General features: G+C 43.1%; 1 protein-coding gene across 1 annotated transcript; it reads left to right on the top strand.

Moving 5' to 3' along the window:
* Positions 1–230: 230 nt before the first annotated feature.
* On the top strand, positions 231–24,620 carry LOC119153488 (deleted in malignant brain tumors 1 protein-like). Its single transcript, XM_037400064.1, has 3 exons — positions 231–288; positions 597–944; positions 10,182–24,620. Exons 1-3 carry the CDS (start codon positions 231–233, stop codon positions 10,814–10,816), a joined length of 1,041 nt encoding a protein of 346 aa, XP_037255961.1. The 3' UTR covers positions 10,817–24,620.
* The last annotated feature ends 146 nt before the right edge of the window (positions 24,621–24,766 follow it).

Below are 24,766 nucleotides of genomic sequence, written 5' to 3'. Positions count from 1 at the left end.
TACTGTATCTCTGTATCAGCTCATAGCGGGTACCATCTCACAGCAAAACATAAAACATGCCTAGAATTGTGACAAGTGACACCAATACTATTGTGTTTTATCTGACACAGCAAGTGGTGCGTGGTCGAACTCCCCAGAGGGCTCAGAAGATAAAGATCAAAAATCACTATGGAAGAAATTTTCAGACTGGATAAAAAGCAAATTTAAATCCAAAGGTAAGAAGGTGAGACATGGTCCTGAGTGCGAACATACCGGGCACACCTGTAAGGTTACATGAGCCAGCTCTGGGTGAGCTGGTTATCCCAACAGCGACCTATCGTGATTGATCGGGTCCTGTACGCAGCAGGATTAACCTTAACAGGGCTGAATTAACAAGGCTGAATTAACAGGGGTGAATTAACAGGGCTGCATTAGCTGCACTGATTCGGGCTCTGCTGTTCAGCTCCCTGCCCTGTGCCGCCTCGCGCGCTGCAGGTGCTCCCCAGAAAGTCCTGGGCACTGGAGACCCAGTAACACTGGGCAGCCCACCCCGGCACAGGTGCAGATGCAAGCTTAGGCATAAGAAGCTTAGATATCCTGGGAATTAACAAATTGAGATGTTTACCTGTCAATATTTGCTTTAATTTCAGAGGTTCCACAACTGCGACTGGTATCTGGAGGGGACCGATGTGCCGGGAGGGTTGAAGTTTACTATGAAGGCAAATGGGGGACAGTCTGTGATGATAACTTTGATGTGAACAGTGGCAGCGTTGTATGCAAACAACTTGATTGTGGTCAAGTTGTCTCTGTCTTGGGACAGTCTTACTTCGGCCCTGGCAAAGGAGACATCCACCTGGATGACGTGGTGTGTAGAGGAACTGAATCTTACCTTTGGGACTGTCGGCACGGCGGCTGGAACAGGCATAACTGTGAACACAATGAGGATGTCAGCGTCATCTGTTCAGGTAAAAAAAAAAAAAAAAAAAGTTTTATGCAATCTTTAAAACCTCTTTGGATTTTCCTGTTGAAACCTCTTTGGATTTTCCTGTTGACCGTAAATGCAAGAAACGTCAGAGCAGAGCCTGGAAACAAGACTAGAGCTAAAACGTGTGCATGTGGAGAATTCCCTGTATTCAGGCGAGATTGAGGAACACAAGGATGTCCTGGACAAAACACCAAGACTGGTAGCAGCAAGCACAGAGTATCACGGTGGTGAAAAGAAGGTAGTTCAGGACCACTTTAGTCAACTTCTGACTACAGGCGGCTCCCAAGATCAAAAAGGTGACCACTTAAGAGGAGATACAAGCACATCCAGATGTGAACCAGGCATGTCTGAACTGAAAAGAAAAATTAATCCCTTTGTCATAAACATAATAGGAACCAAAGATCGCGTAGCTAGAAGCAGCCTATTTTGAAGCAATATAAATAACTGCACGATAAAAGCAACTTTCTGCTTCTTTTCAATGTTCATAGATGTGGCATACTCCCCGGCTCCACCGTCAGTAAGGCAGGGCTTCGGAGACATCAGCCCATTAGCTCTTCACGGTCTCCCCGAATGCTCAGAGACTGATTTTTAACTCAAAAATCATGCGATTGCAGCTTCTTGGCAGACAGTATTCTAGAAAGGTCACGCTCTGAATTACTACTTATTGTTCCAAATTACTATTTATTCACCATCTGTAACATAATTTCTGGGTTTTGGATTACTTATAGGAACTGTATTTGCCATTCATCTACTAATAATAATTAGGGAAAATATAAGGCTAGTCTTAGCACTCCAGGTCTGAGTTTCTGACCCCTGTTTTTTTCACAGTTCCCGAAATAATCACAGCACCCTGTAAACATTAAGGTACAGGCTTTACTCATGTTTCCTGGGGTTTTTAAGTGTTGAGTTAATTATGCTCTTCATAATCCACAGCCACAGAGAAGTGGGTGCTAAAATGCAGTTTTCTACCATACGTAGCACAGAAATGAAAGATTGGTTCCCAAAATACCTTCTCCTCAAGACCTGAACCCACCATACCACGTCGCAGTAGCCCTGAACTGCATATTCTGCACGTCTACCTCTGCACTGACGGCATCCCTGGCAAATACCTCTGAAGTTCATTTAGAACTGCCATTAATTGACAGAAATCTCACCCACACTACCAGAAGTTAAGGTCTGGTGCATTAACCCAGTGCTGAGCAAAACCTGATGTTTAAATTATTGCACCAATGTCTCAGTTTGCATTACCGTTCTTACAATTCTCTAACGATTTATTTCCTCTAACTTCCAGCATCCTCACAGACGCCCCAAACTTCCACTTCTGCGTCAACATTTTCCACAGACAGCACTGTTGTGACATCTACCACAGCATCCCTGATTTCAACTGGCAAAGGCAAGGGAAAAAAGACAAACTGAAAATGTCATGTGCGGAAATTTGGGGTGATTATGCAATTTGTTTAGAGCAGACAGGAGGAACACCGGGAATTCAGTAAAAATATTTAATAACTCTGCATGTAATTAGCCTTGGAAGAGCCAATGGCCAACACCATCTTCATTTTCATAGGAAAATGTGGTTGGAGGGAAAATGGGCATGTGATTAAGCCAACTGCATACACAATTATTGACTGCACGTATGTATGGTGAGATCTTAACAATCAGTTCATCTAAGGCACTTTTATGTAGGGGAATGAAGACAGTGGGTTGATCGACATTGATAATATGCAGCTGTGGCCTTGCTTGGATGATGTGCAGCTGTGATCCAACAGCAAAGCAGTTAAATAGCTCTGAGGAGTGTGGGGGTGGAGGAAGAGTCTGGAGAAGGAGGCTTTGGATGAAGCAGAGATGAGGAACAGTGTGATCTGGCCTCTGGAGGATGGAGAAACATTTGGACAGTAGAATTTGACCAATGGTGATGCTTTCTGCTGCTTGCTATTTTGTTTGTGTTGTATTATTTGCTGACTGCCATAGCTCAAATTGCAACACTTTTACCTGGCTATCTTCTTCAACTTGAATTCTTTTAACAATCTTGCTTCGTTTTTCCTGGTTCTTGAGTTAGTGTAAAGGTAGAATGGAAATCAGGTGTTTTATACCCTGCTGAGAGGTGCACCAGTTGCATCGGTCTCCCAAGTTCACTTACAATTACTACTTGGAAGATGTTCTTCTGAGCAACATTACCAAAAGTTAGGGTTCAGGGAACCGACCGTCTTTTCCATGAAGTCTGAAGTATTAATGGTTTCATGGATCTTTGAAATGGCAGCTATTCCGTTTAGTAACGGATTTCCCCACCCCCTGGCCACCTCTGCAGGTTCCTCCTGGGCACCCAGCTCAAGCTGGGCAGGGGCTGAGATACCGTCTGCTCCAGGGATCTTGACAATCCTTGAGGATGGCAAGGAATACTCACGTGTTGGAATTCACTTCCAAAGCACAAGACTAATCAGGTTCTTTATTTCCCCTAACAACAGCCACTCTGCCTCTTTCCAAACGGCTATTGCATCTCTAGTAGTAAAAGAATGCAGTCAGAAATAACACAGGTATTGACTATATTTATTATTGAACATTAAATGAAGGTGAAGCCCTTGGTTTTCAGCAAAAATAAGTCTGTGCATTGACTCACTGTCCCACAAAACCCAAATTACTTACTTTCATCAAGGCTGCAATTCACATGTTCACTCCTAATTGCTGCTGATCTTTCCTCTTCTTTGTATTTCCTCAACTTTCTCTTAGCCTCAGTTACACCTTCTGCATCCATTGCTGCCACGGAGAAAACTGTCCCATCAGCTCCCGAAATCCCAACCGCAGCTTATAAAGGTAAGAACAGCCATTTTGCAAGTGCTATTTAAAACAAATAGTCTGTTGATTTGGGGGTTTTGGAAGAATTAAGATGTGACCATGTAAATCTGTAAAATATTCATGGAAGACAACTACAAATTAAACATCTCTGTGAAAGAACAACCCCCTTACAACACCTTAACTTGAAAAATATCAGGCTGTCAAGACATATCAGGAATATATGGATATGACTGATTTTAGTCATTCAGCCTTACCCAAATGCTCTTTTCCTCCCATTTCCATGTTTCTTCCCTCTTCTCACAGCCCCTGAAAGTACTGCAGGATCATCCATTTCACCCGCTCCATTTGCAGGAGATGGTGGTACCTCAGCTCCAGAAATCTCTTCCACAGCTGCTGAACGTAAGAACCGATACTATGACATAAAATTTAATAATACTGGTGTTTAGTTTTGTTTAAAATAGACTACATTGGTAGGATTACAATAACTGTATAAAGTATAAGATAATCAAGAGCTAATAAATCATCTCAGTGAAGAAAGAATCCAGCTTCTAAACCCTTCCTTTCTAAAAATATTGGGTGGTCAGAGCTTGGGAGATATGTAATTGTGAGCAATTTGGAGCTTTAAGCTGCTTGTGCTATTTGTAAGAACTCAGGTATCAGCAAAAGTGCCCAAATACCAGTGCTTTTGGCTGGGAAGTGGAGAGCATCAGTGATTAAATCAGACGGGGACATCTTCACTTCAAAGACTCGATTAATCTTTGATAATTCTTTCCCAGTTTTAAAGAAGGAGATGCTACCACCTGACACAGTACAGAAGCTGGTTCTATATACTTTCCCATTCATTCCTGTTGGACTTTTTCATCAAGGAATTAACGATGGGAGAGTGTAAAGCACAGCACGCAGCAGCTGTTCTGTAGAGCTGCCTACCAGCAGAAAGTTCACTTGACTGCCCACTGCCTAAGCCCCCACACCTGCTGCCCAGATCCTTATTGTCAATATTAACAAAATATCACATTGCCCGAGTAATTAGCTACTTGAAGTCGTGACTCAAATTACCAGATTTTACAGGCTAAAATCCAATTCACTTTTCCTTCAAGAACATGATCAAAATCCTATCAGCAATCGTCAGCTCCAGTTGCTATCAGTGATGGATGTTTTTCTCCAATAATGTATTTCCTCAAGTCTTTCACAGTCCCTTTAACATACCTGTATTCCATCCACGTCAGGAAATGAAGAGGCTGAGGCAGTATCTACACTAGGAATCCTAAGCACAGCTTACAAAGATGAGGCTATAGTTACAAAATCAGTTTTGAGTCTAAGTAATCTCAGGGAAAGCCATACTACATGGAAAACGTACGCAATGAAGTTTTAATAGAGGGCTAAGAACTCATTGCTTCATGTTCGGCGGCTGAGAAACTTAAAAATCCAAATTTTAAATATTTATTTCATATTTAGACTTAGGTAGAGGTACAAGTGATAAGTCCACGTTCATTCTCCGAAACAAAGTTTCCTGTATTTTCACATTTTTCTGGCAAAATGACAAATCCCAATGGTTTTAATGAAAAACTTAATTCTGGTTGATATTCATGTTTGGTCATTATTGGTCATTGTTCCTGATGTGGTTTTTTTTTCCCTCAAACCTTCAACAGAAACAGGCAACCTGACCACATCTGCCCCGGTCACAGAGAGTACTGAGCCATCAGCAGCTCCAGCACCGCCGTCCACGCCAAGCGAAGGTAAGGAACAGCCAGACACAACCCCTGCACTTTGCATCCTTAGGAGGAAACCCGCCTCTGTCCTGTACCACCATGCAAGGCACCGTTCGGGGCTCAGAAAGCCCCTGAACTGCAAACTAGGAGGCAATCCTGGGCGTACCTTGTATGCTTGTTCCATCCATATACCCCCCCTCGGCACCTCTTAGTGTTCCCATTGGGGAAGGGAAAGGAACCTCAACAGAGCTCCGGGTCCAGCCCTTCACCAGCGCTGATGGTGCCGCAGCGTGCGTGTGTATGTCCCACCCTTTCCCCATTCTCTTTGTTGAGGCAGCTTTTATTCTTGCATCTATTTTATAATACATTTTGCAAGTTTTTAATGAATGAGCAGTTGTAGTGAATCTATTAAATTCCTTACATACTGAAAAATCTTAAAACCAGAATTTCACCAGACAGGGCCATTTTGCATCAGCCATCAGCTGAGCTGGGACCTTCCTACCCACCACATGCTGTCCTACCTCCTCTTCTAATGAAGCAAAAATTGATAGCATCGGTGAGCTTTAAACTCCTATGCAAAGCTCCACCAGGGGAGATGACTGTTGTACTTTGCCTCTGAACTTGACAGGTGCTTTCAAGACACACCCAAAAAAAAAAGCATTGGACGCTATATTCAAAGTTCTTTCATCGACAGACGTTTTCTGTAGTGCCTACAGTTGCTCTTCTAGCTCTCTGTGGACTCTGGTGAGCAGGGTCACTGCTGACCATCCTCTTCCAAAGCCTTCTTCAGAACAGTGAAAGACACTTCCCACATAAAACAAATGCAATTCTTTAAAGCTTTCCTCGGAGCTCGTGATTTTCAAGCCTATTATATTCTTGATTCATTCACCCAAACTCTCCCATTACCTCTATCTTCCCCAAATGTGCAATCATTGACCGAGCAGCTGAGGTCTCCTTAGCCAGGGCAAGAAAGTAGCTCCCACATTCCACCCCAAGAGCGAGCCCAACACTGGACTGGCTGGACATGTTTTTTCCATGGTCCTGTGCCAGCTGAAAGGATGATTTTGCCTTTGTGCATTGTTTTTTCTCTTTCCAATGAGCAGCCCATTCCACCTGTCTTTATTGAATTCCAGCTTGCTGATTTCTGACGTTTATTCAGTTTATGTAGATCATTTTGAATTCTGATCGTGCCCTCCAGACAGTGCACAGAACTTGCCTTTCCTCCTGCCACTCTGTCTGTACTGTGCCAGTTTTGGTGGCAAGGGCTGAGGTTCTCATTACGGGTGGTGGCAGTGCTGCTGTTTTACACCCATACCATCTGTTAGTCCAAGATGCTGCACAAAATGATAAGCAATTACCAAGGCAACCAATAATTCCTCTCTTTACCACCTTTTTTTAACACTGCTTGTCTTCTACAGCCTTATCTATGCTGTCAGAAGTTCCGAGCTGTGACTCTGTACCAGTGGTAGCAGCACTACAAAGTGTAGTACAGACTTGCTAGCAGCTCCGCCCACTATTGCAAACAATATTTTCATGTTCAGATCTAGGATCTATCCACCCTAATTTCTACAAATGTCTTGGAAATGAACAGACTAATCTTCAGCACAGCAAAAACATTTTAGTCACTGTTTCTCTACCTTTTTCCTGCCAGTCATTTCACTTCCAAAAGGACAGAAATGAAAACTTTCCCTACTTGGAAGAATATTTGGCAGAGCTTTGATCAGGTTTTGCTGCTTGCCTTACTGGTTCAGACTGGGCTCTACTCCAGCTGAATGAAAGGAGTTTGCACTTCTTTGCACGCACCCATGAAACTAAGAAATTAATGTGGTCCCTCAAGATTCACTTTTATTTGCTTGACATTCAGAAGTTGACTGTGAATTCCTCAAACGAGTGATGGATGAGCTGACTACTCTGCAGGCTTAAATAACCTAATACATGGTGTAGATACGGTTTCCTAAGAATTACTATGGAAATATGTGCTTGCAACTATTAAGTGCTTTGCCTATGCCTGCTCAACTAAGCTTCTGAGCAAACAATTTCATCTTATTTACGTATACTGTGTGTAACAGGGATGTTGTTCAGCAGTTAAAGGGGAAAAAGGCTCCTCTATAGCTCTAACTAATCGTCTCATTACTTTCATTTCTACATACGGCAGGTAAACTGTTGTTTGTGTTAAAGTCTCAGGAAAACTAAGTGCTCACTGACTCCTTTGATTATATTCTACACTTCACTAAGCAGAAAGCATTGACTTTGAAGAGATAAATATCGATTCTTTTCTTTTAATAACTTGCTAAAGTAAAAAGTTACCTTTCAGCTTTCAGACATCCCCACAAGAGCATATTAAAGATTCTTGGGACTGTTACTTAATCAATCTTTTATTTTCTGAAAAAGTGCCCCAAAAACTTCAAATTGATGCTCATATTTCAGATTAATTAAATACTTAATTTACTTAGAAGCTTTCGTAGGAGAGATGCCTCCCTCCCAGTAAAAACACTTTTATATCAGATGAATCACAACTGATTTATTTCTGACTAATTTAGGTCAAGATCTGGATCTAGGATTTTCAGTCTGCGTCTTTCTCACTATTCCTACCTGGATTTAGATAGCTGGCGTAGTCCAGTTCCTAAACTTTTTTATTTAACACCTTTCACTATCGCTGGTGAATACTCAATGCCTGGATCAACAGACTAATTACCTTGTGTCTCAATGATATTTTTTTTCCCTCCTTGAAATCATATTTGGCAGTCTTGTAGAAGTTTAGACCTAGATCTTGGGAAGTGAGCCAAGCACGTTGCTGCTGGCATTTCTTTACAGCCAACTTTTGCAGAAGTAAATGACAAGCGTGGTACTTGGATATAGAAGGAGCTTTGATCATGGTCAGAGAAAAGTAATTAAGAAGAAAGAGAGTCCTAGGAAACACGGCCCTCATTCTGAATGGATGTGCATTAGTTGATTACAAATGGCTGCCAGGTGACAGTAAAATGTCTTGAAATGAAAACCTCGTAATTACTGACCCACCAAGGAGTAAGACAGGTGTGTATACTTGGTACAGTTTATGATGGCCACAAACTAGGAGGAACTCAATTATGTTGTTGGCGGTGTCTCTGATTTCTTTCTCTGAAAGAAAAACACACTCCAGGCCCATAAAACTAATTCGGAACTTCAGATCTCTAAAAGCCTTTCCCTCTGAAAGTGAGATAAATGTGTGGAGTATTCTGTAAGTACCCAGCTCTCAGAAATGAGCCTGGTCTGTAGAAATAGCTCTGCTACTATTCTGGGGAAATGATGCTGTGCCAACCATCTGTTACTCCAGAGGGTGAGCAAGGATGGGAAAAGGAGCTGGACCAGGCATTATTTAAAGGAAGGGAAAAAACCAAACACCAAACCGTATCCCTTAGATTGCAAGGTATCCCAGGGAAAGGTTGGCTCTGGGTATTTGTATTCATCCTTTAGCACTACGGTATAGATGAAAATGATGGTAAAGAAAAGGTAGAAAACCTGCTTTATGCATCACTATTTAAATCATCATTTTACATCATCCCTGTTCGATCTCAGTCCTCCTAGTCCTGACTTCCCATAAATTATCAACTATGACTAGTAAATCAGACTCCCTTTTCTTATATTTAGTAGGAAATTAGTAACTTCCTTTAGGATTTTTCCAAATAAAGTCCCAGATTTCCAGCAATTCTATATTCTGGCTGGAAACACATGTACAGTTGGAGAGCCCTGAGTCACTGCAGCATCCGTGCAGCTGGTGCCATGGCATGGCGAGTGGTGGCCCACGGACAAAGCTCGCCCACGTGGTGGGCACGCTACAAGCATGAAACGTAACTGGGTGAAAGGGCTTGTGGATCAGACCTGGCACAAAGAACGCTGATTTACAGCTTATCCTGGGAATATCTTTCCCTGGGGGAAAAATCAAAGCAAATTTTTAATAGGGTTAGATTTTTAGTAAAGACCTCGAGTGGAGTCAAAACATGACCCAAGCAGACACGTGTCTCTTTGTTGTGTATGTCCCTACCTATAACAATTACAGATCACATCTGCAAGGTAACCGCAACCATTAACACCTGACATGTAAAAAAGAGTTTGCAGCCTTCTCCCTTTTGGCGATGATTCGATTCTTCTCAAACGGGTTGCTCTGTATCACTACTGCTTTTTTTTTTTTCCCCACATGGTAACTGAAGAACATTATTAAGCATCCTTTGCAGTAAAACTTTTCTGTTTTCTTTCCTAGAGCCAGTTACTACCCTGACTATAACAGAGCCTGTTCCAGCTGTTGAGCTCTTCCTAGATGGGTCTTGCAAAGCTTTCACAGCTGATATATTTTATGCAGTAACTTAAGCACTGGTAGGAAGGTAAAAATTTAAAAGCAAGTAAATGCATGCAAGATGAGTTTCCGAGATACTTGAGGTTTATCTGAGTTTTGCTGTTAAATACTGCTATCAATAGGAATGGTAATGTTAGCTATGGACACACATATCAGAGCCTGAAAGAGAAAAAAAATCTTTACATTTACTCCCAGGTGTATATGGCACACTATGAGAGCAGGCATTTATGATAGCTGATGAGCTGACACAATGTGGCTTGTTACAATAAGATTTTTGCCACTTTCTGTGCAACACAACAAAGTTGGCTTTTGCTGTTTGATAAACGCACCTGGAAAGTCCATTTCTGAGGCTGCCGAGTGCCCACGCATTTCCCTCTGCTTTTCCAAGACATGTCCCTCCGACTGGTGAACGGAGGGGACACGTGCTCGGGACGCCTCGAAGTCTTTCACAACGGGAGCTGGGCAACTGTCTGCGATGATGGCTGGGACATGAAGGACGCCGCGGTTGTGTGCAGGCAGCTCGGATGCGGAGATGCTGTCTCAGCCAAAACCGATGCCTTTTTTGGGGAAGGCACAGGAGATATTATCCTGGATGAGGTGATGTGCAGAGGGGACGAGTCCTCCCTGGAGCAGTGCTCTCACAGGGGGCTGGGCACTCACAACTGCTGCCACAAGGAAGACGTGGGTGTTATCTGTGAAGGTAGGCACCTTTTCCATTTTATTTCACGTGAACTAAGTTGCCTAAGCCATGGATGCAAGCTGGTATGTGTGAACGGAGGAGCCTGGCGCAAGCCTGGAGCCACTGTGGGAATGGGGACCCTTGGCAGTGGCCATGCAGGAGGGGAGGCCGGTAAGAGGCAGGAAGGATGGCCAGGGGCACCCTGGTCCCAGGAGGGACCAGCCCCCGTGGGCTCCATACACCCCAGGGCCATCCCATCCTTCCAGCAGGGGATTCCTCTACCAGGGAGCAGAGAGGGCAGCGCAGAGCTACAGGCATCCTCTTCCAGAGAGGACCACCAGTAGGTTTTGGCAGACCAACCTGGAATCTGCCTTTGGGACAAAGGCTGTTTGGCTAAAAGCCTCAAAGTACTCATGTCAAACTTGCAGCTTTATAAATGTACTTTATTCTTTTTATGTACTCGAAGATCTGCATCGTATTTATGTGCCATTTATTGAGGAAAATGAAGAAAATCCCTGTCAGCTGAGGAAATGGTTTTGATTGAGGTTCTGGCACTAGATGAACATGGTGTATCTGATCCTAGACATCAGTGTAGACTGGCAGGGCACTGCATCTTTGTGGACCCAGGAGGTCCACAATTTTGCTTCTGCCCAGGAGGAAGTGAGATCCTGTAGGGAAGTGATACTTATGCTGTGCTGTCATGTTGTATTATAATGATAAAATGAGTAACAATAGCTGAGAGACTTACATATTCCTGAAGAAGTGATTGAGGTTTCTACCACTCCTCTGAAGAGGTCCATATTTTCACTTTGATTTTTTGTTCTTTTTTCTTCTCCCCTTTTTTCTGGTATCATGCACTGGTTTTAGTTGATGGTTACAAATAATTACGACAATTTGAGAAACAATCTTTGTTTCCAATCTTTGCAACAAATCTTTGATGAGCTGCATATCAGCTGCAAGCCCCAGGAGAAGCATTTAAAAAGAAATCATGTTCAGACTACCAGCCTGCATCCCTCATTCCCTCCATCCTCAGCCCACCACAGTCCGCACACCACAAACCATTTCTCTTCCACTGTATCAAAAGGCTGTATTGCAGAACGAGCCATACCAGCTTAAACATTTCGTTGATTTGCAGAACAAAATGTTTGTTTCCCAACCTTCCCAAGCTGCATGTAATTTATTATAATAAATACCATATTAAAAAATATAATAACCGGCAGCAATACCAATGTCTGGGCAGAAGCACCTGCAGCTTCTCTGAGGTTTCAGAAATCGTCACCTCAGTCCTGGTTTTGGGGAGAGCCCTGACTGTGCTGCTGCTTGTGTCACCTTAGAACTGAGAGCATTGGTCGGGTTTTCTTTCTTCTGATGGTTTCTGTTTTCTCTTCTGACAGCCTCTGAGGAACCTACCACACCTGAAGTAACAGGTCTGGAGTACTTCGGTGCTCGTTTATCTCAGGTTTAGTCAAACACAGTTTATCCCGCAGCAGAGTGCTGATTCCCCTGGACTTCAGCAGCTCTGAGCCAAAATCCATGTTCTCTTGGAGGTGAGAGATCCCTCACCCCATCATTAGCCCCAGAGAATTCAAGGCACTCGGGTGAACACAAACTGATCTTAGAGGTCTTTTCCAGCCTAAATGATTCTATGGTTCCTGGTGGGATGGGTGGACCAAGCTGTCCTGCCGCACTGAGCTCTTTTGCAGAGATGCAGCCAGCCACACACGGCTCCCATCCACCCTCAGAGGTGGTGGCGATACCGCAAGCTGCTTTGCACAAACACCAAACTATGGTGTGGACTGCTGTAGTGTAGTTGGATTGGGGATCTTGTTACATCAGGTCTAATTACACCTAAATGATAACACTGCTTTGCTTTGTCAACCTATGCTTTGCTCACTCAGTATTGGAAAAATTCCTAAAGCGTGGTTTTTATTCTCTCTTTGACAGTCCTGAAGTCCACGACAGCTGGAGCACCAGGTATTTATGTCTGGTCACTCACTGAACCGTGGTGAGCAGAGCTGCTGTCAGACCCTGAAGGACAGCGGGACCCCCAGCTCACACAGCACTCCTGCAATCAGTCAAGGAACTAACTGCCAGGCACTCACATTTTCCATCTTAATTCAGGATTTAGCAGGCTACCCGCCTTCCTGGCAAGGCAATCTGGCTGCCAGAGCCAGGCCCTCCCCAGCTGCATTACTTTTTTTTCCCCCCCCAAAGCTCAGGGTCTCGCTGTAGGTTCTCCAGAGGTGATGCACACCAACGCACTGCAACGTGCGTGCTCACAGCCATATGCAGCGACAGCTCAGCTGTGCAACCACATGTTTCCTAGTTACTCACGTGGCTTCATGCACTACTGCAAGTGGCCAAGGCTTCTGCTATGGTTCTCGGGGCAAAAATATATTTAAAATGTAGACAATATTTAATTTCATCTGTTCTTTCTCACAGTGACAACCTCTCCCACTCCTGAACCAACAGACGTTACCACTTGTAAGTAATAGCGTTACTCTGGCTTACATGCTTAGTTGTCTGCCCAAGTTCTGATCAGGTACCTGTGTGTATAATCTCATAGATTTAACCACTAGCCTCAGGGATAATCCCAATCACCTCTCCCTTGGCTTCCATAAAGGAGGGAAAGGGACTTGGTATCGGTACAGGAGAAATACTTCAACTGATGAAAGCACTGCGGAAGGGAAAACCACTGGGGCTGACACACTGCACCAGTATAAATTCAGATTTGCACTCCATCATTCCACTTGGAGGAAGCCAGCCTTCCTGCACTTCCCCATCGTTGCACAGTGTGCTTCCCACGGGAACAGCCACGCTCAGCACCCACCGGGGCAGCAGCACACACCGGTGCAGCGCGCAGCACCACGGTGGGCACCACATGTCAGAAACAAAACTTTTATCCCGTTATCCCCCCACACCCAAGCCGACGTCAGCGAACACCCCGCAGGTTTCCAGAGCCCGTCACGCGGCAGCTCAAAGCCTGTTGGCACCAGGGCAGAGGCACCACACGGGGATGGTTCCCTCCCACGGAGGCTGCTCATGCTCCGGCAGGCTTGGCACACTCCTGCCCCAGCATGCAGCATCCCTCGGCTGCTGTGGCTGGTCCCTGCTCGGGGGACGCCTGCAGGGCTCCTCTGGGCCGGGCACCACGCACCTCCACACGGGTGGGACGGCAGCTGACCTGCAGCTTTGGCTGCTCTCCTGCCTCGCACCAGCCCCTGCAGAACACACGGCACCTGAGGCAGCAGGAATGCATGACTTCAGCTTTGGTAGAACCGGTCTAATGCTTGGTCCTGGGAGTAAACCGATTCCCTCCCTGTTACTACTCCTTGCTCTGCCCACACGGTATCGGGCACTTACTGAAGCCGGGCTTTTCCTTTCTCTTTGACAGTGCCAACTGAGTCCACGACAGCTGAAAACGCAGGTATTCATTTCTGGTTGTTTCTTGAATGGTCCCGAGCAGTTTACAGTTTTTCATGCGAGTCATAGATGTAGTTAAAACATTGACAATGTGTAATTTCAAGTTTCCTCTTTTCACAGTAACAGACTCATGCATTCCACCATTTTCTCCAACTCCTGAAGCAGCAGCCACTACCACTTGTAAGTAACGCAGCATTTACTCTGGTTTACATGCTCGGTTCTCTATCAAAGTTGTGATCAGAGGATGTGTTGGCATGGCTCCCTGCCTCCACTGTGTGTGTAACCTCACCGGTCTGGTTTTCAGCTTTGGGAATAATCCCTTTGGCTTCCATAGTCAAGGGATAGGAAATGTTCTGGGTATCCATATGGGAGAAAGACCTGTGCTGACGAAAGCACTAGTGAAGTGGAAACCGCCGGGGCAGACACAGTACATCAACACAAATTTAGGTTTGGGCTCAATCATCCCATTCCAATGAAGCCAGCCCTCCCGCACCTCCTTAGGGTGTAAACCGATTCCCTCCCCGTTACCACTCCTTGCTCTGCCCACACGGTAATGGGCACTTACTGAAGCCGGGCTTTTGCTTTCTCTTTGACAGTGCCAGCTGAGTCCACAACAGCTGAAAACGCAGGTATTCATTTCTGGTTGTTTCTTGAGTGGTCCCGAGCAGTTTACTGCACGTGAGTCATCAGTGTATTTAAAACACAGACAGTATTAATGTCATATTTTCTCATAGTAACAGACTCACCTGCTCTACCAGTTTCTCCAACTCCTGAAGCAGCAGCCACTACCACTTGTAAGTAACACAGCATTTACTCTGGTTTACATGCTCGGTTCTCTATCAAGTTGTGATCAGAGGATGTGTTGGCATGGCTCCCTGCCTCCACTGTGTGTGTAACCTCACGGGTCTGGTTTTCAGCTTTGGGGATAATTCCTTTGGCTTCCATAGTCAAGGGATAGGAAATGTTCTGGGTATCCATATGGGAGCAATACCTGCACTGATAAAAGCACTAGGGAAGGGGAAACGACTGGGGCAGACACAGTACACCAGTATAAATTCAGAGTTGCTCTAGATCAGCTCCCTCCCTGGAAGTTGAGTGGGAATCCTTCTGACATATTCAGTAGTATTTGGTTTGAACCTTAGTTTTTCTACAAAGGGATTTCTGTTTTGGAAATCTGAATTGCAAGTTCTGCATTTGTTGCAGGTTTTAATTACTGAAAATATCCCTCCTCACATGCTATGACAGCAGGCTAAGGTTTCCTTTTAGTGTCTGGCCCCACCAGCTGCACACTGGTAAAGGGCACTCAGCTGCCTCATTAAAACATACATACTTGTGTTGACAACATATAGCGAAACTGAACTTCATAGGCAAAGCATGTAGGCTATCTGCCTACACAAAGGAATAAACAGAATTAAATCTTGTTCCCATGAATATTAATAACGTGTCATCTTTAGTATCCAAGCCCTTACATTTTTCTTAGTAAGAGCCCTTTGTCCATGTCAACTCTATTCCTCAAAACTGTTGCTGCTAACATTTCCTAGTCTTAATGGATTCAGCTGATTACAATGTATACTAATTGATTACATAAAAGCACACATTTTCCTCATTCAGTCTTTCTTTCTCTTTGTGTGTTCATTTTGTTTGGTTTTTTTTATTTTGGTTTGGGGCTTTTTTTTTTTTTTTTTTGCATTAAAAGTCCATCAAAAACCAGACCCAGCACCTATAAGCCCAGGTAAGGTATTCGCCTTCTTTCTTTTTAATGCCTTCCCTTCCCCAGGGCTGGCAGAGGGTATCTGAGTGCAGAAGAAAGGGGGAAGCAGGCAGGAGAAGCCGGGAGCAGGCAGATAACTTGGGGATGCCACAGGTTACCCAGGGACCACATGCCACTGCTACAGGAGCTGGCAGCTGAACCACCCTCAGTAGTAAGCATCAAGGGGATGAGCTGGCCTACATCTGCACCACTTACGGAGAAAATACATTTAAAACATCCCCCCATAGCCTGCCAGGCTGCCGGCCAGTCAGTACCTGCGTGCTCTGGACTGACAGTGCTAACGTGTGTAACCTTGGGGTTAGCTGTAGGAGAGGGAGTTAATGCGATTTTAATGGTCCATCATCAAAGAAAGAGAAATTCATTCTCTCTCCACTTATCTGCTATTTCCAGGTACAGCAGCAAGGCCCACGTTTGCATTTGCAAAGCCTATTAGCTTTTAATACATACTGCATTTTACTCTATGCTTACATATGGGTTATTAACATTACATTTCTTATTTTACAGAAGACCTTACTTATCTGCCTAAATACGTGCGGGTGATGTTACTAAGATACTTAATTGGCCTGTGCCAACCGAGGAGGCCTGGGATGCAAAGTATAAAATTACAAGGGTAAATATTTATTCATGTACGTGTAGTATCACACCCAAACTGGGGCAACCCAAACACAGTTTTACATTGGGCTCTTACAGCCTTCAAACGCTCACGTACAACATGATTTGACTAATCACTCACACCCACACTACCAACTGCTAACCATGGCAAAACTTTGCAAAACTCTGTTCCTGCAGCATTCTTAGTGCCTGTCTATTGATGCAGACATCCCTGGAGTCAGTCTTGCTGGAGTTACTGGTCTATGACACCAGATGGTGCTGGGAGGGTTTCAAAGACGCATCAGAGGGGCTGGGATGCTAGTGTTATCTTGGCTGTCCAAGAGAATCCTTCATGGACAGCTCAAAGCTTCCACAAAACAAAGTCCTGCTTTCTTTGCTGGCTGTCCTTCATTTTAGTTAAGCACAAACAATACCAGAGTCTCCAGTAAAATTCCACTACCTCTGTTTATAATGTGAATTAATATATATTAAAAAAGTTAATACACTTGCATCCTCGATTGATTGATATATGAGTTAGGGAAGGGAATTTTCTTAACAGTGACCAGAAGACTGTAGACCAATGCCAGAGGCTACCGTGCAGGGAACAGATACCTGAGCAACCCCTGACACTGACTCCTGTACCGTGTTTCACATGCTGTACAAAGGCTGTGGCACAAGAAGGCTGGTAGAAACATACAGGTTTGAAATTATCATGTGCCAGGATGTTACCAAAATCATTTATGAAAAAAAAGTAAGTCCAAAGTATTTTTAAAGAGTGTTAGCAGATGATGCCACCCCATGGCTTTGTGAATGCCAAGATGTGGGAAGTTGACATGGAACATCCACAGCATAGACAAAGGTGGTATTAACACCACAACAAAACTATGTTCCTAAAAGTTAATTATTCTAAATTATATGATATTATCAACCTTTCCCACTTCACACACTACCCCACCTCTCTTTCATAACCCTCCCTCGTCTGGTCACATTGTGTGCAGCTAAATGGGCCCAAAACAAAGAGACTCTGCGAGTGGATTATGTACAGCTGCAATGTATAAAGCAATGGTGGTGTACTCACTCCAACCTACAACAGAGAGCAGGATTCAACAAGCTGTGCACTATAGTGTGCTCAGCACACCGAGGACACTCCCAATGAGCCTTTGCTGGTCAGGTCAGTCAGGCGAGGAAGGGTCAGTCTTCCTCCATGGCTCCTTGAAGTCCTCCATGTGCTCGGCTGCCATTCTTCATGGGGGTTTTTCCCTTTAAGACTTTTCCTCTCCATGTTGGTGTTTTCCCTCTTGAGTCCTTGAGCTACTAACTGAACACACACCAACAGTAATTGATCCATCAGTAATTTCACCTCTTATTTCGCATGGTTCTGCAGACTTGCTCACAATTTGACAATGTCCTCAGCTGGGACAGGCAATTGGGCCACTTTGGGTGGCCCAGGATCCTCCCAGCACAGACAGCTGAGCCCTGTTACCCCTTAGCTCACCTGACTTTAGTCCAGAGACATTCAGGACAAGGTTTCAGCCATACTTTGCAGCTCTCATAGCCCATCAAGCCATGACCTCCTCCAATGTAGTGGAAGGATCCATATCTGGCACCTTCTAGGGCAGAAATACAAATCCTCTTGCCAATCCTCGACTGCAAATCACACAGGAACGCTGGTGTCCAAACAATACCCAGCGTTAGTCTCTCCATACCAGGGAAACTCCGTCTACGTGATTTACTGTCAAGTTTGCCTTTTACAATTCACAACCTTTTTCAAATTCAGTGAGGGCTTCACACTATGTTCAGCCAACCCAGGATGTGTTTTGCTACCTTCTACAGCACAGAGCTAAATCTATTTAGAGCCACCTGTGTGGTCTCTCAAAATCCTCACAACTTTACAACTGCGGCACCTGATTTAGTCAGAAGACAGTAAGGAAAATATATCAACAACCATTTCAAAATAATTCTTCACATGCAACTGACCTCCTATGGACAACAATAAATACATACACCAAAGATACACGGTCTTGAAACACGTTTGATTTACCTGCTTGCAAGAAGCAGCAGGATGTGAAATGAACTAGCTATTAGGATAAGGACACCAGTTCTGTTAGTTGGCTTTTTAGATGTAATTAATTCACCATAATATTCTGCTAGGGGAGAAAAATCTGTATAAATTCTCAGAAGGCATTTCATAAATTATATAAAAAATTTAGAGAAGAATGAAGCATATGATTAAAGGGGTTTTGGTTGGTTTGGAATAGGGAATTGTTTCTTCACAGCTCTTCAGAAATTCTAAGGTTGAAACAAAAAAATAACTTTGGAATGATAACAGGCCTACAAAGTAAGTTTTTCTGACATATTTAAAATTTCATCAGGTGCTTTACTTTTATACATTTACATACATGTGTGATATTTATGTATGTTGTGTTACATATTATACCAACATACATACCTAAATTCCACAGTTGCATCTGTGTTCAGTTCTGTGCTGTGAACAGTGATTAACATCACAGTTAGAAATTTCATTGGTTACAAGAAACTTTCCTTCAGAAACAAATGGGCTTAGTGACCATGTCACAATTTTTGTATGAAAATTAAGTGATTTTTTTTTTTTTTTCCTTTTTCTTTTCTCAGGTGTGTAAGGGACCCAACCTGTAGGAACTACTACTACTACGCACCAGGCACAAGGATTGTCCAGTTCAAGTACAGAGCTCCCATGTACCCAAGAGTTTGCCTACGGTGCAAAGTATTAGCGTGCAACAGATACAGTTATCCTTTCCAACACTACCAGGGCTATCTGGCAAGAGGCAAAAGAAGTGCAAGTGACACCGTCATTGTTATCATCCCCAAATAACTGTCCCAATAATGCTTCTAACCATAACATTACATTGATCACTTATATACATGATCTGTGTATTGCACATCTGCTACTAATTTCTAAAAATACATTATACTAGAGGGGGTATAAATCTGAAGGTATTTTAATCTTAACTGTACTTGTGTTCCTTAATTTCAGATCATTTGGATCTATATTCCAGATCTGTAAAACCTTAGACTTCAGTAAATACTCTCAGTGATAAAAAGTCATCAGAAAAGCTGGCTGATTTTTCTCATCAAGACTTTGTTTCCCTCTCTCAGTTCTTCCAGTTCTCCTCATTGTACCAAATAGCTCAAATCCTGAGCATTTAAGGATGATGAACCTGCACACGTCAGCGCTGCTTTCTGAGCTCACAAAGAGATACAAATCAAAGGATATCATCCCTTGTAACCAGTAACGTCTGAGCAATTACCTTAAACAGGAACTCAAATTTGGAAAAAATATTGTACACATGCTGAGATATAAGCTCTGCAATACCTATAAACTATTATAATCTTTCCATATGTCAGGTTTTATTAGTGGAGATCAGAGCTATAAAAAATTGCAGATCTAAATTTACTTCATTATAAGCACTTGCTTCATCCTTTTTCTTTCAATATCTGTTCAAACAGTATCACTATGAGCCAAGAAAGTGTTTCTGCGCTTTAATGTTAAATTGTCCTACTTGGAATGACTTAGTGGGGGGAAAAAAAAAGGAAATTAATAATTTTCACTTCATAATAGAGAAAAATACCTTGTCGATTGCAGAATTGTACAGCAGTACAGCAGTCATCTCAGGGAAAGAGACGGATGAAATTTTGATAATCTGATGAACTTAAAGATGCTTTTCACAGTCAAAGGCCAACGCTCAGTTTCCATAGGGCAAGTACATGCAGACTACTCAAACGCACGATGAGATGCCCTGTACTGAATAAGGATGCCCTGTGTCTAGAGGCTGTGCCACACAAGACAAAAAAGATCCACTTTTTCAGCAGCTTTTCCTTTTATGCTTCATCCCTTCAAAAAGGAACTAGAGTCATTCCAGAATTCAGTTTCTCCGTGAATAACTCAGCCAGCTCCCAAACACCCAAATCACGCAGCTCTCTCACGAAGGCCCCAGCTGTAATCCCTCATCTGACGGTTAAGCCTGGGCGCTAGCTGAGCAAGCTCACTGCCAAAGCCCTCATCCCGCAGGACCACAACGCCCATCCTCAGGCATAGTATCACCTCATCATAATTAGTCCCTACAAAACTCCATTACACTCATAAAACCCTGCTGCTCTGCTTCTCACAGGTGATGATTTAAAGTGCCTGAAATCACATTTTCCCTGCTGTTGTGCTCCCAGGTGCAGGCAGTGGGAGAAAGCGCCTGTAAATAAGTGTCACAAGAGCAGAATCCTTACTCCTTTGTATCAAAATACACTCTGATTTGTTCTGCGGTTCTGCTACTGTAAAACACCTTCCCTACAGTCATTCTCACTCATCTTAAAGAAGTATCACGAAGACTAACCATTTTCTTTTGAGGGAGGAAAGGAAATTCAAAGCCCGCTGTTAGTATTTTGTTATCACCCGACAGCTGAACACATCACACTCTCTGAACACGGGCTTAGCACACTCGATTGGAAAACAGTTTGAGCACCCAGATTTGTAGCGTGATGCGGTGGGTTGACCCTGGCTGGAGCCTGGGTGCCCATCAAAGCTGCTCCGTCACTGCCCACCTCAGCTGGGCAGGGGATAAAAACTAAAATCTTAAACAGAGATAAAAACTGAATCTTAAAACACCTTTCCCCCCAGCTCAGTTTCACTCCGGATTTCTCTCCGGGGTGGTGAATGGGGCCGCGCTCAGCTCATGACCAGCTGCCACTGCCACTCTCCTTCCCCAGCAGGGTCCCTCCCTGGGCTGCCGGGACTCCTTTTCCCTTTTAAAGTCTGCAATTCATTCTGTATTACTGGGTTTAGAATTAAACTTTCAGCATGAGGTTTACAGAGTTTTGCTTATCTAACCTCTTTGTTGAGCATGAAATTCATGACCGCAAATGGCACACTAGTCGTTTCAGACTGACAAATCAAAAACCATCAACGGGTTCAAGGATCTGGACCAAGTGAGAAATGAGCACAGCAGTTTACGGTAACATGCTTCATTTTGGTTCAATTTCTCTTTCAATGGCAGCATTCCTTACACGCTCTTCAGAGAGCGTGAAAATTGTTCTGAGCGAGTCTTACCCAGCTTCCCTCGGTTGTAACGAGACTCACCCACAGCTGACTGATCCGTCTGGCAGTCCGGCTGTAACAGATTCAATCTTTTCCTTGCCATCACTCAGCTGTGGAACAATAAAGGTAAATAGGGAAAAAAATTATTCATAAGCTATTATTAGCTTATTCGCACGGTAAGAGCTTGTAAAAACAGTTTGTGAATAACATCTGAATAAGCTGATTCACTTTCACTTAGCCCATCCTATTGCACATTTCCAGCCTTGAAGCAGAAAGAATATTTTTCCTCTTTAAGAGCCTGACGATCAATGGGCATTTCAAAGTCCAGTAGAATCCACACAAATTAACCCCAAATATCTCATTCCCTCTCCAGCTCAGGTTATCCGAAATAGCACAATGTTATGTATGTAACTTAAAATCTTCTCTGCAAGTGATATGGCTGGTGCTTACCCTGGAGTCACAAGAAAAGGGAAAAACTCTAAGATGCTAAGATGTGAAGGTTCCCAAGGGCTCGTTCATAGCACTGTTTTGATAAAGGTGACTGAAGCACAGCTTTGGTACCTTCCACACTCCACGCAGTATTCCTTAACCTTTTTGCTGCATGGGTTGGGTCAGCGTTTTGAAAAAGCAAAAGGGTTGATAACAGCTTTTCCATTGCAACCTGGTTCACACTGCAAAGGCATCTTGATCCTCTCATAAGCATAGCTGGGTGGCTTTGTAACTTTCAGTGCAATTGCTTTCAACTGCACTGCTCATATAACCACAACTGAGCACTTCATAGGATTCCTTTTACAGGATGAAGGTCAGAGCATCACTTACATCAACATCATCTCTCTCTCTCTCTCCTGGTAACTGGCAACATTATCGACTGTCAAAAGAGCATACAGATTATTGTAAAACAAAATGGAAAACAATTCAACCTTAGAAGTTGTTTACATAACAAACAATAATATCATTCAGAACACAACCACTGTGGGTGATTCAGATCCATTCTCCAAGCCTGTACATCAGTACTCGTATTCCGCAGACCTGAATCAAAACTCTTTGCTCAAGTTTTCATTCTGCTAACTCAAATCTTTTGATGTTTGTTGACACCTGTATAGCATCTCCACCACCCCAATTTTGGATCACTGACATATGACTTAATCAGAGTGGCAAGACTAAAATTAATTTTATTACCATCTCCTAATATGTGAGGAAATATAACCTAACAGTACTTAGCAAGAATGATTATTGTACATGGACTGCTTTAACAGATCTATAAATTCCATTGCAGCTGAAATGAAGATGACGCTGTGGTAACCTACCCACCACTTAAATTTGAATCTTCCATAGTGTTCAACACCTTCAGGTCCCTGGGGAGCTTTCCATCAGTTTATCTCCAGTGTTGTATTTTAATTTGCAACAGCAGCAACTCAAACTCTCACTGTACCGAAGACTGTATCTCCGGGGGGGGGGGGGGGGGGGGGGGGGGGGGAACCAACCCAAACAAAAACACTGTTTCTTCATACCCGTGGAAAACTAATATTGTAGCAGGTCCTATCGATCTGAAAAGAGATCTCAGGTCTGCTGATCACTCAGTTAAAAATAATATATAAATTAAGAATCAGATTAAGCTCTTCCTTGGTGCAAAACCATTACCTTTGTTCCACTAACAAAATAAGTGAAATACACTAGTACAAATCTAACATGACAGCACAGCAATGGGTTCAATGAGGTTCATGCCTTGTGAGACCACAAGAGTACTTTTCAAACTGACAAGCTGACTGCCTTCTGGATTAAAATGTGCTTTTTGAAGTACAAAAAGCAGCGCTCACTCCTGGTTATAAAGGTAGCGTATGCAGGATCTGACTACGTATTCAGAAAAAGTTATGAATCGCAAAAGATTACAGATTTTCAAACATGACATTTTTGGATGAGGCACATAGGGACCAGGGCTCATTTCTCAAGCCAGGCTACTTGCAAAGCACACTCCAAATCATTGTCAAGCTTTGTTATAACCTGCGTGTCTTCTAACAGTCCGCTCAGTTTTCTTTGTTGGTACTACAGAAAAGATAAACACAGAAGACTTACTCTCCAGGCTAGGTTAAATCCTCACACTGTATGTATTGCCTAGTAAAACAAAAATTATTAAAAGGACAGCCTCTGGAGCAGAAAGCAACAGCACCAGGCTTTTAAATTACAGCTGCAAAGCTGTTTATAAGACAATTAAGCCTTAGTGCCCCAATCTGACATACTCTTCAGCACAATCTGGCTTTCAATACTCATCAAGATTACCGCAGAGCCAACTCCAATGTAGACTACAAAATACGGAAAAGATGGCTTTAAAAAGCTTGTGTTGTTACTCCCAGTATGCTCATGCTCTAACTTTTATCGAGTCCAAAGCTTCACCTGAGAAAAGCACATTGTGCCACGTGCTTTCAGGTGTCAGATGTAAGAAATACTCAGAAATAATCATGCTCTTAATGAGCAATTTAAAAAAGTGAACCAACATCTCTGAACTCTAGCAGCATTTTAAACATATTTCCATTTATTTCAATAGTGAAAGATTCTGCACCCATGTGCTAGAAACTGGACACATCTATAGTGTGAAAAGGATGCAAGTACAAACAGATTACACTCAAAGTATTATAAAGCATAGATTAATTCTCATAGTATCTTTCATGATTTCCAGAAAAATAATGAGTTTTACTGAGGCCCTGCTACTACACCATTAGAAGGCACAGTGTCAGAACCTCAAGTTTCTTTTTCACCCAGCTTTGCTTCAGCAATGTCTCCCATCTGTCCAGTTCTAAAGATGACAGCATTGCTGGGCAGAAACTTGGCTGCAGCAATACCAGAGAATCTTTTAATCATAATGCTCTTCTTTTGATTGCTTTATTACAAATTTTTACAACTCTTCAGTACTACAGATTCAGAATTTGCAGTCTGTGTGGGTCAACTTCTCAGAAGCAAAGTATCTGAAAAAACACTTATTTCCATTGAAATTACACAGTATTTAAAACTTTACACATCCCACTTTATTTTTTTCTCTACACAGAATCCCCCACGAGAGTAAACGCCGAAGAAACCCTGAACCTGCCACAATACAGCTTCTACACTTTCATTTGTGGTTTTAATTTCAACTATTATTGTTGTGATAGCTGTGATACTAAAATATGACAAACAACAAGCAGGATATGGCTACCAAAAAATCCAGAGCTCATATTAACTACTTCAGGATTTCAAATTTGTGTCAACTTCTGTTCTGATTTGTCACCCAAAGAGGGGAGATGGAAAAAACCCAAACCAACCAACCAACCAACCAAAAAAAAAAAAAAAATAATCAATAAACTAACAGCCTTGGAAAACAGCAATGCTTGGAAACGTATTTCAACTTCTTTTGTAATGAGAAAAAACCCCACACTATCAACCAAGTACTCTATCTAAATCACCAAGTTCAAA

The sequence above is a fragment of the Falco rusticolus genome, chromosome 9 (assembly GCF_015220075.1).
Source record: "Falco rusticolus isolate bFalRus1 chromosome 9, bFalRus1.pri, whole genome shotgun sequence".
Classification (NCBI taxonomy): domain Eukaryota; kingdom Metazoa; phylum Chordata; class Aves; order Falconiformes; family Falconidae; genus Falco; species Falco rusticolus.
The sequence above is the reverse complement of the archived record's forward strand: the minus strand, read 5'-3'. Positions and strand labels throughout refer to the sequence as shown.

Bases quoted from the DNA above. Each gene is read 5' to 3' on its own strand.
- LOC119153488 (XM_037400064.1), top strand. From the start codon at position 231: ATGGTCCTGAGTGCGAACATACCGGGCACACCTGTAAGGTTACATGAG. The intron at 289-596 runs GTGAGCTGGTTA...TAACAAATTGAG, and splicing joins GTTACATGAGCCAGCTCTGG to ATGTTTACCTGTCAATATTT. The intron at 945-10,181 runs GTAAAAAAAAAA...TGCTTTTCCAAG, and splicing joins TGTCAGCGTCATCTGTTCAG to ACATGTCCCTCCGACTGGTG.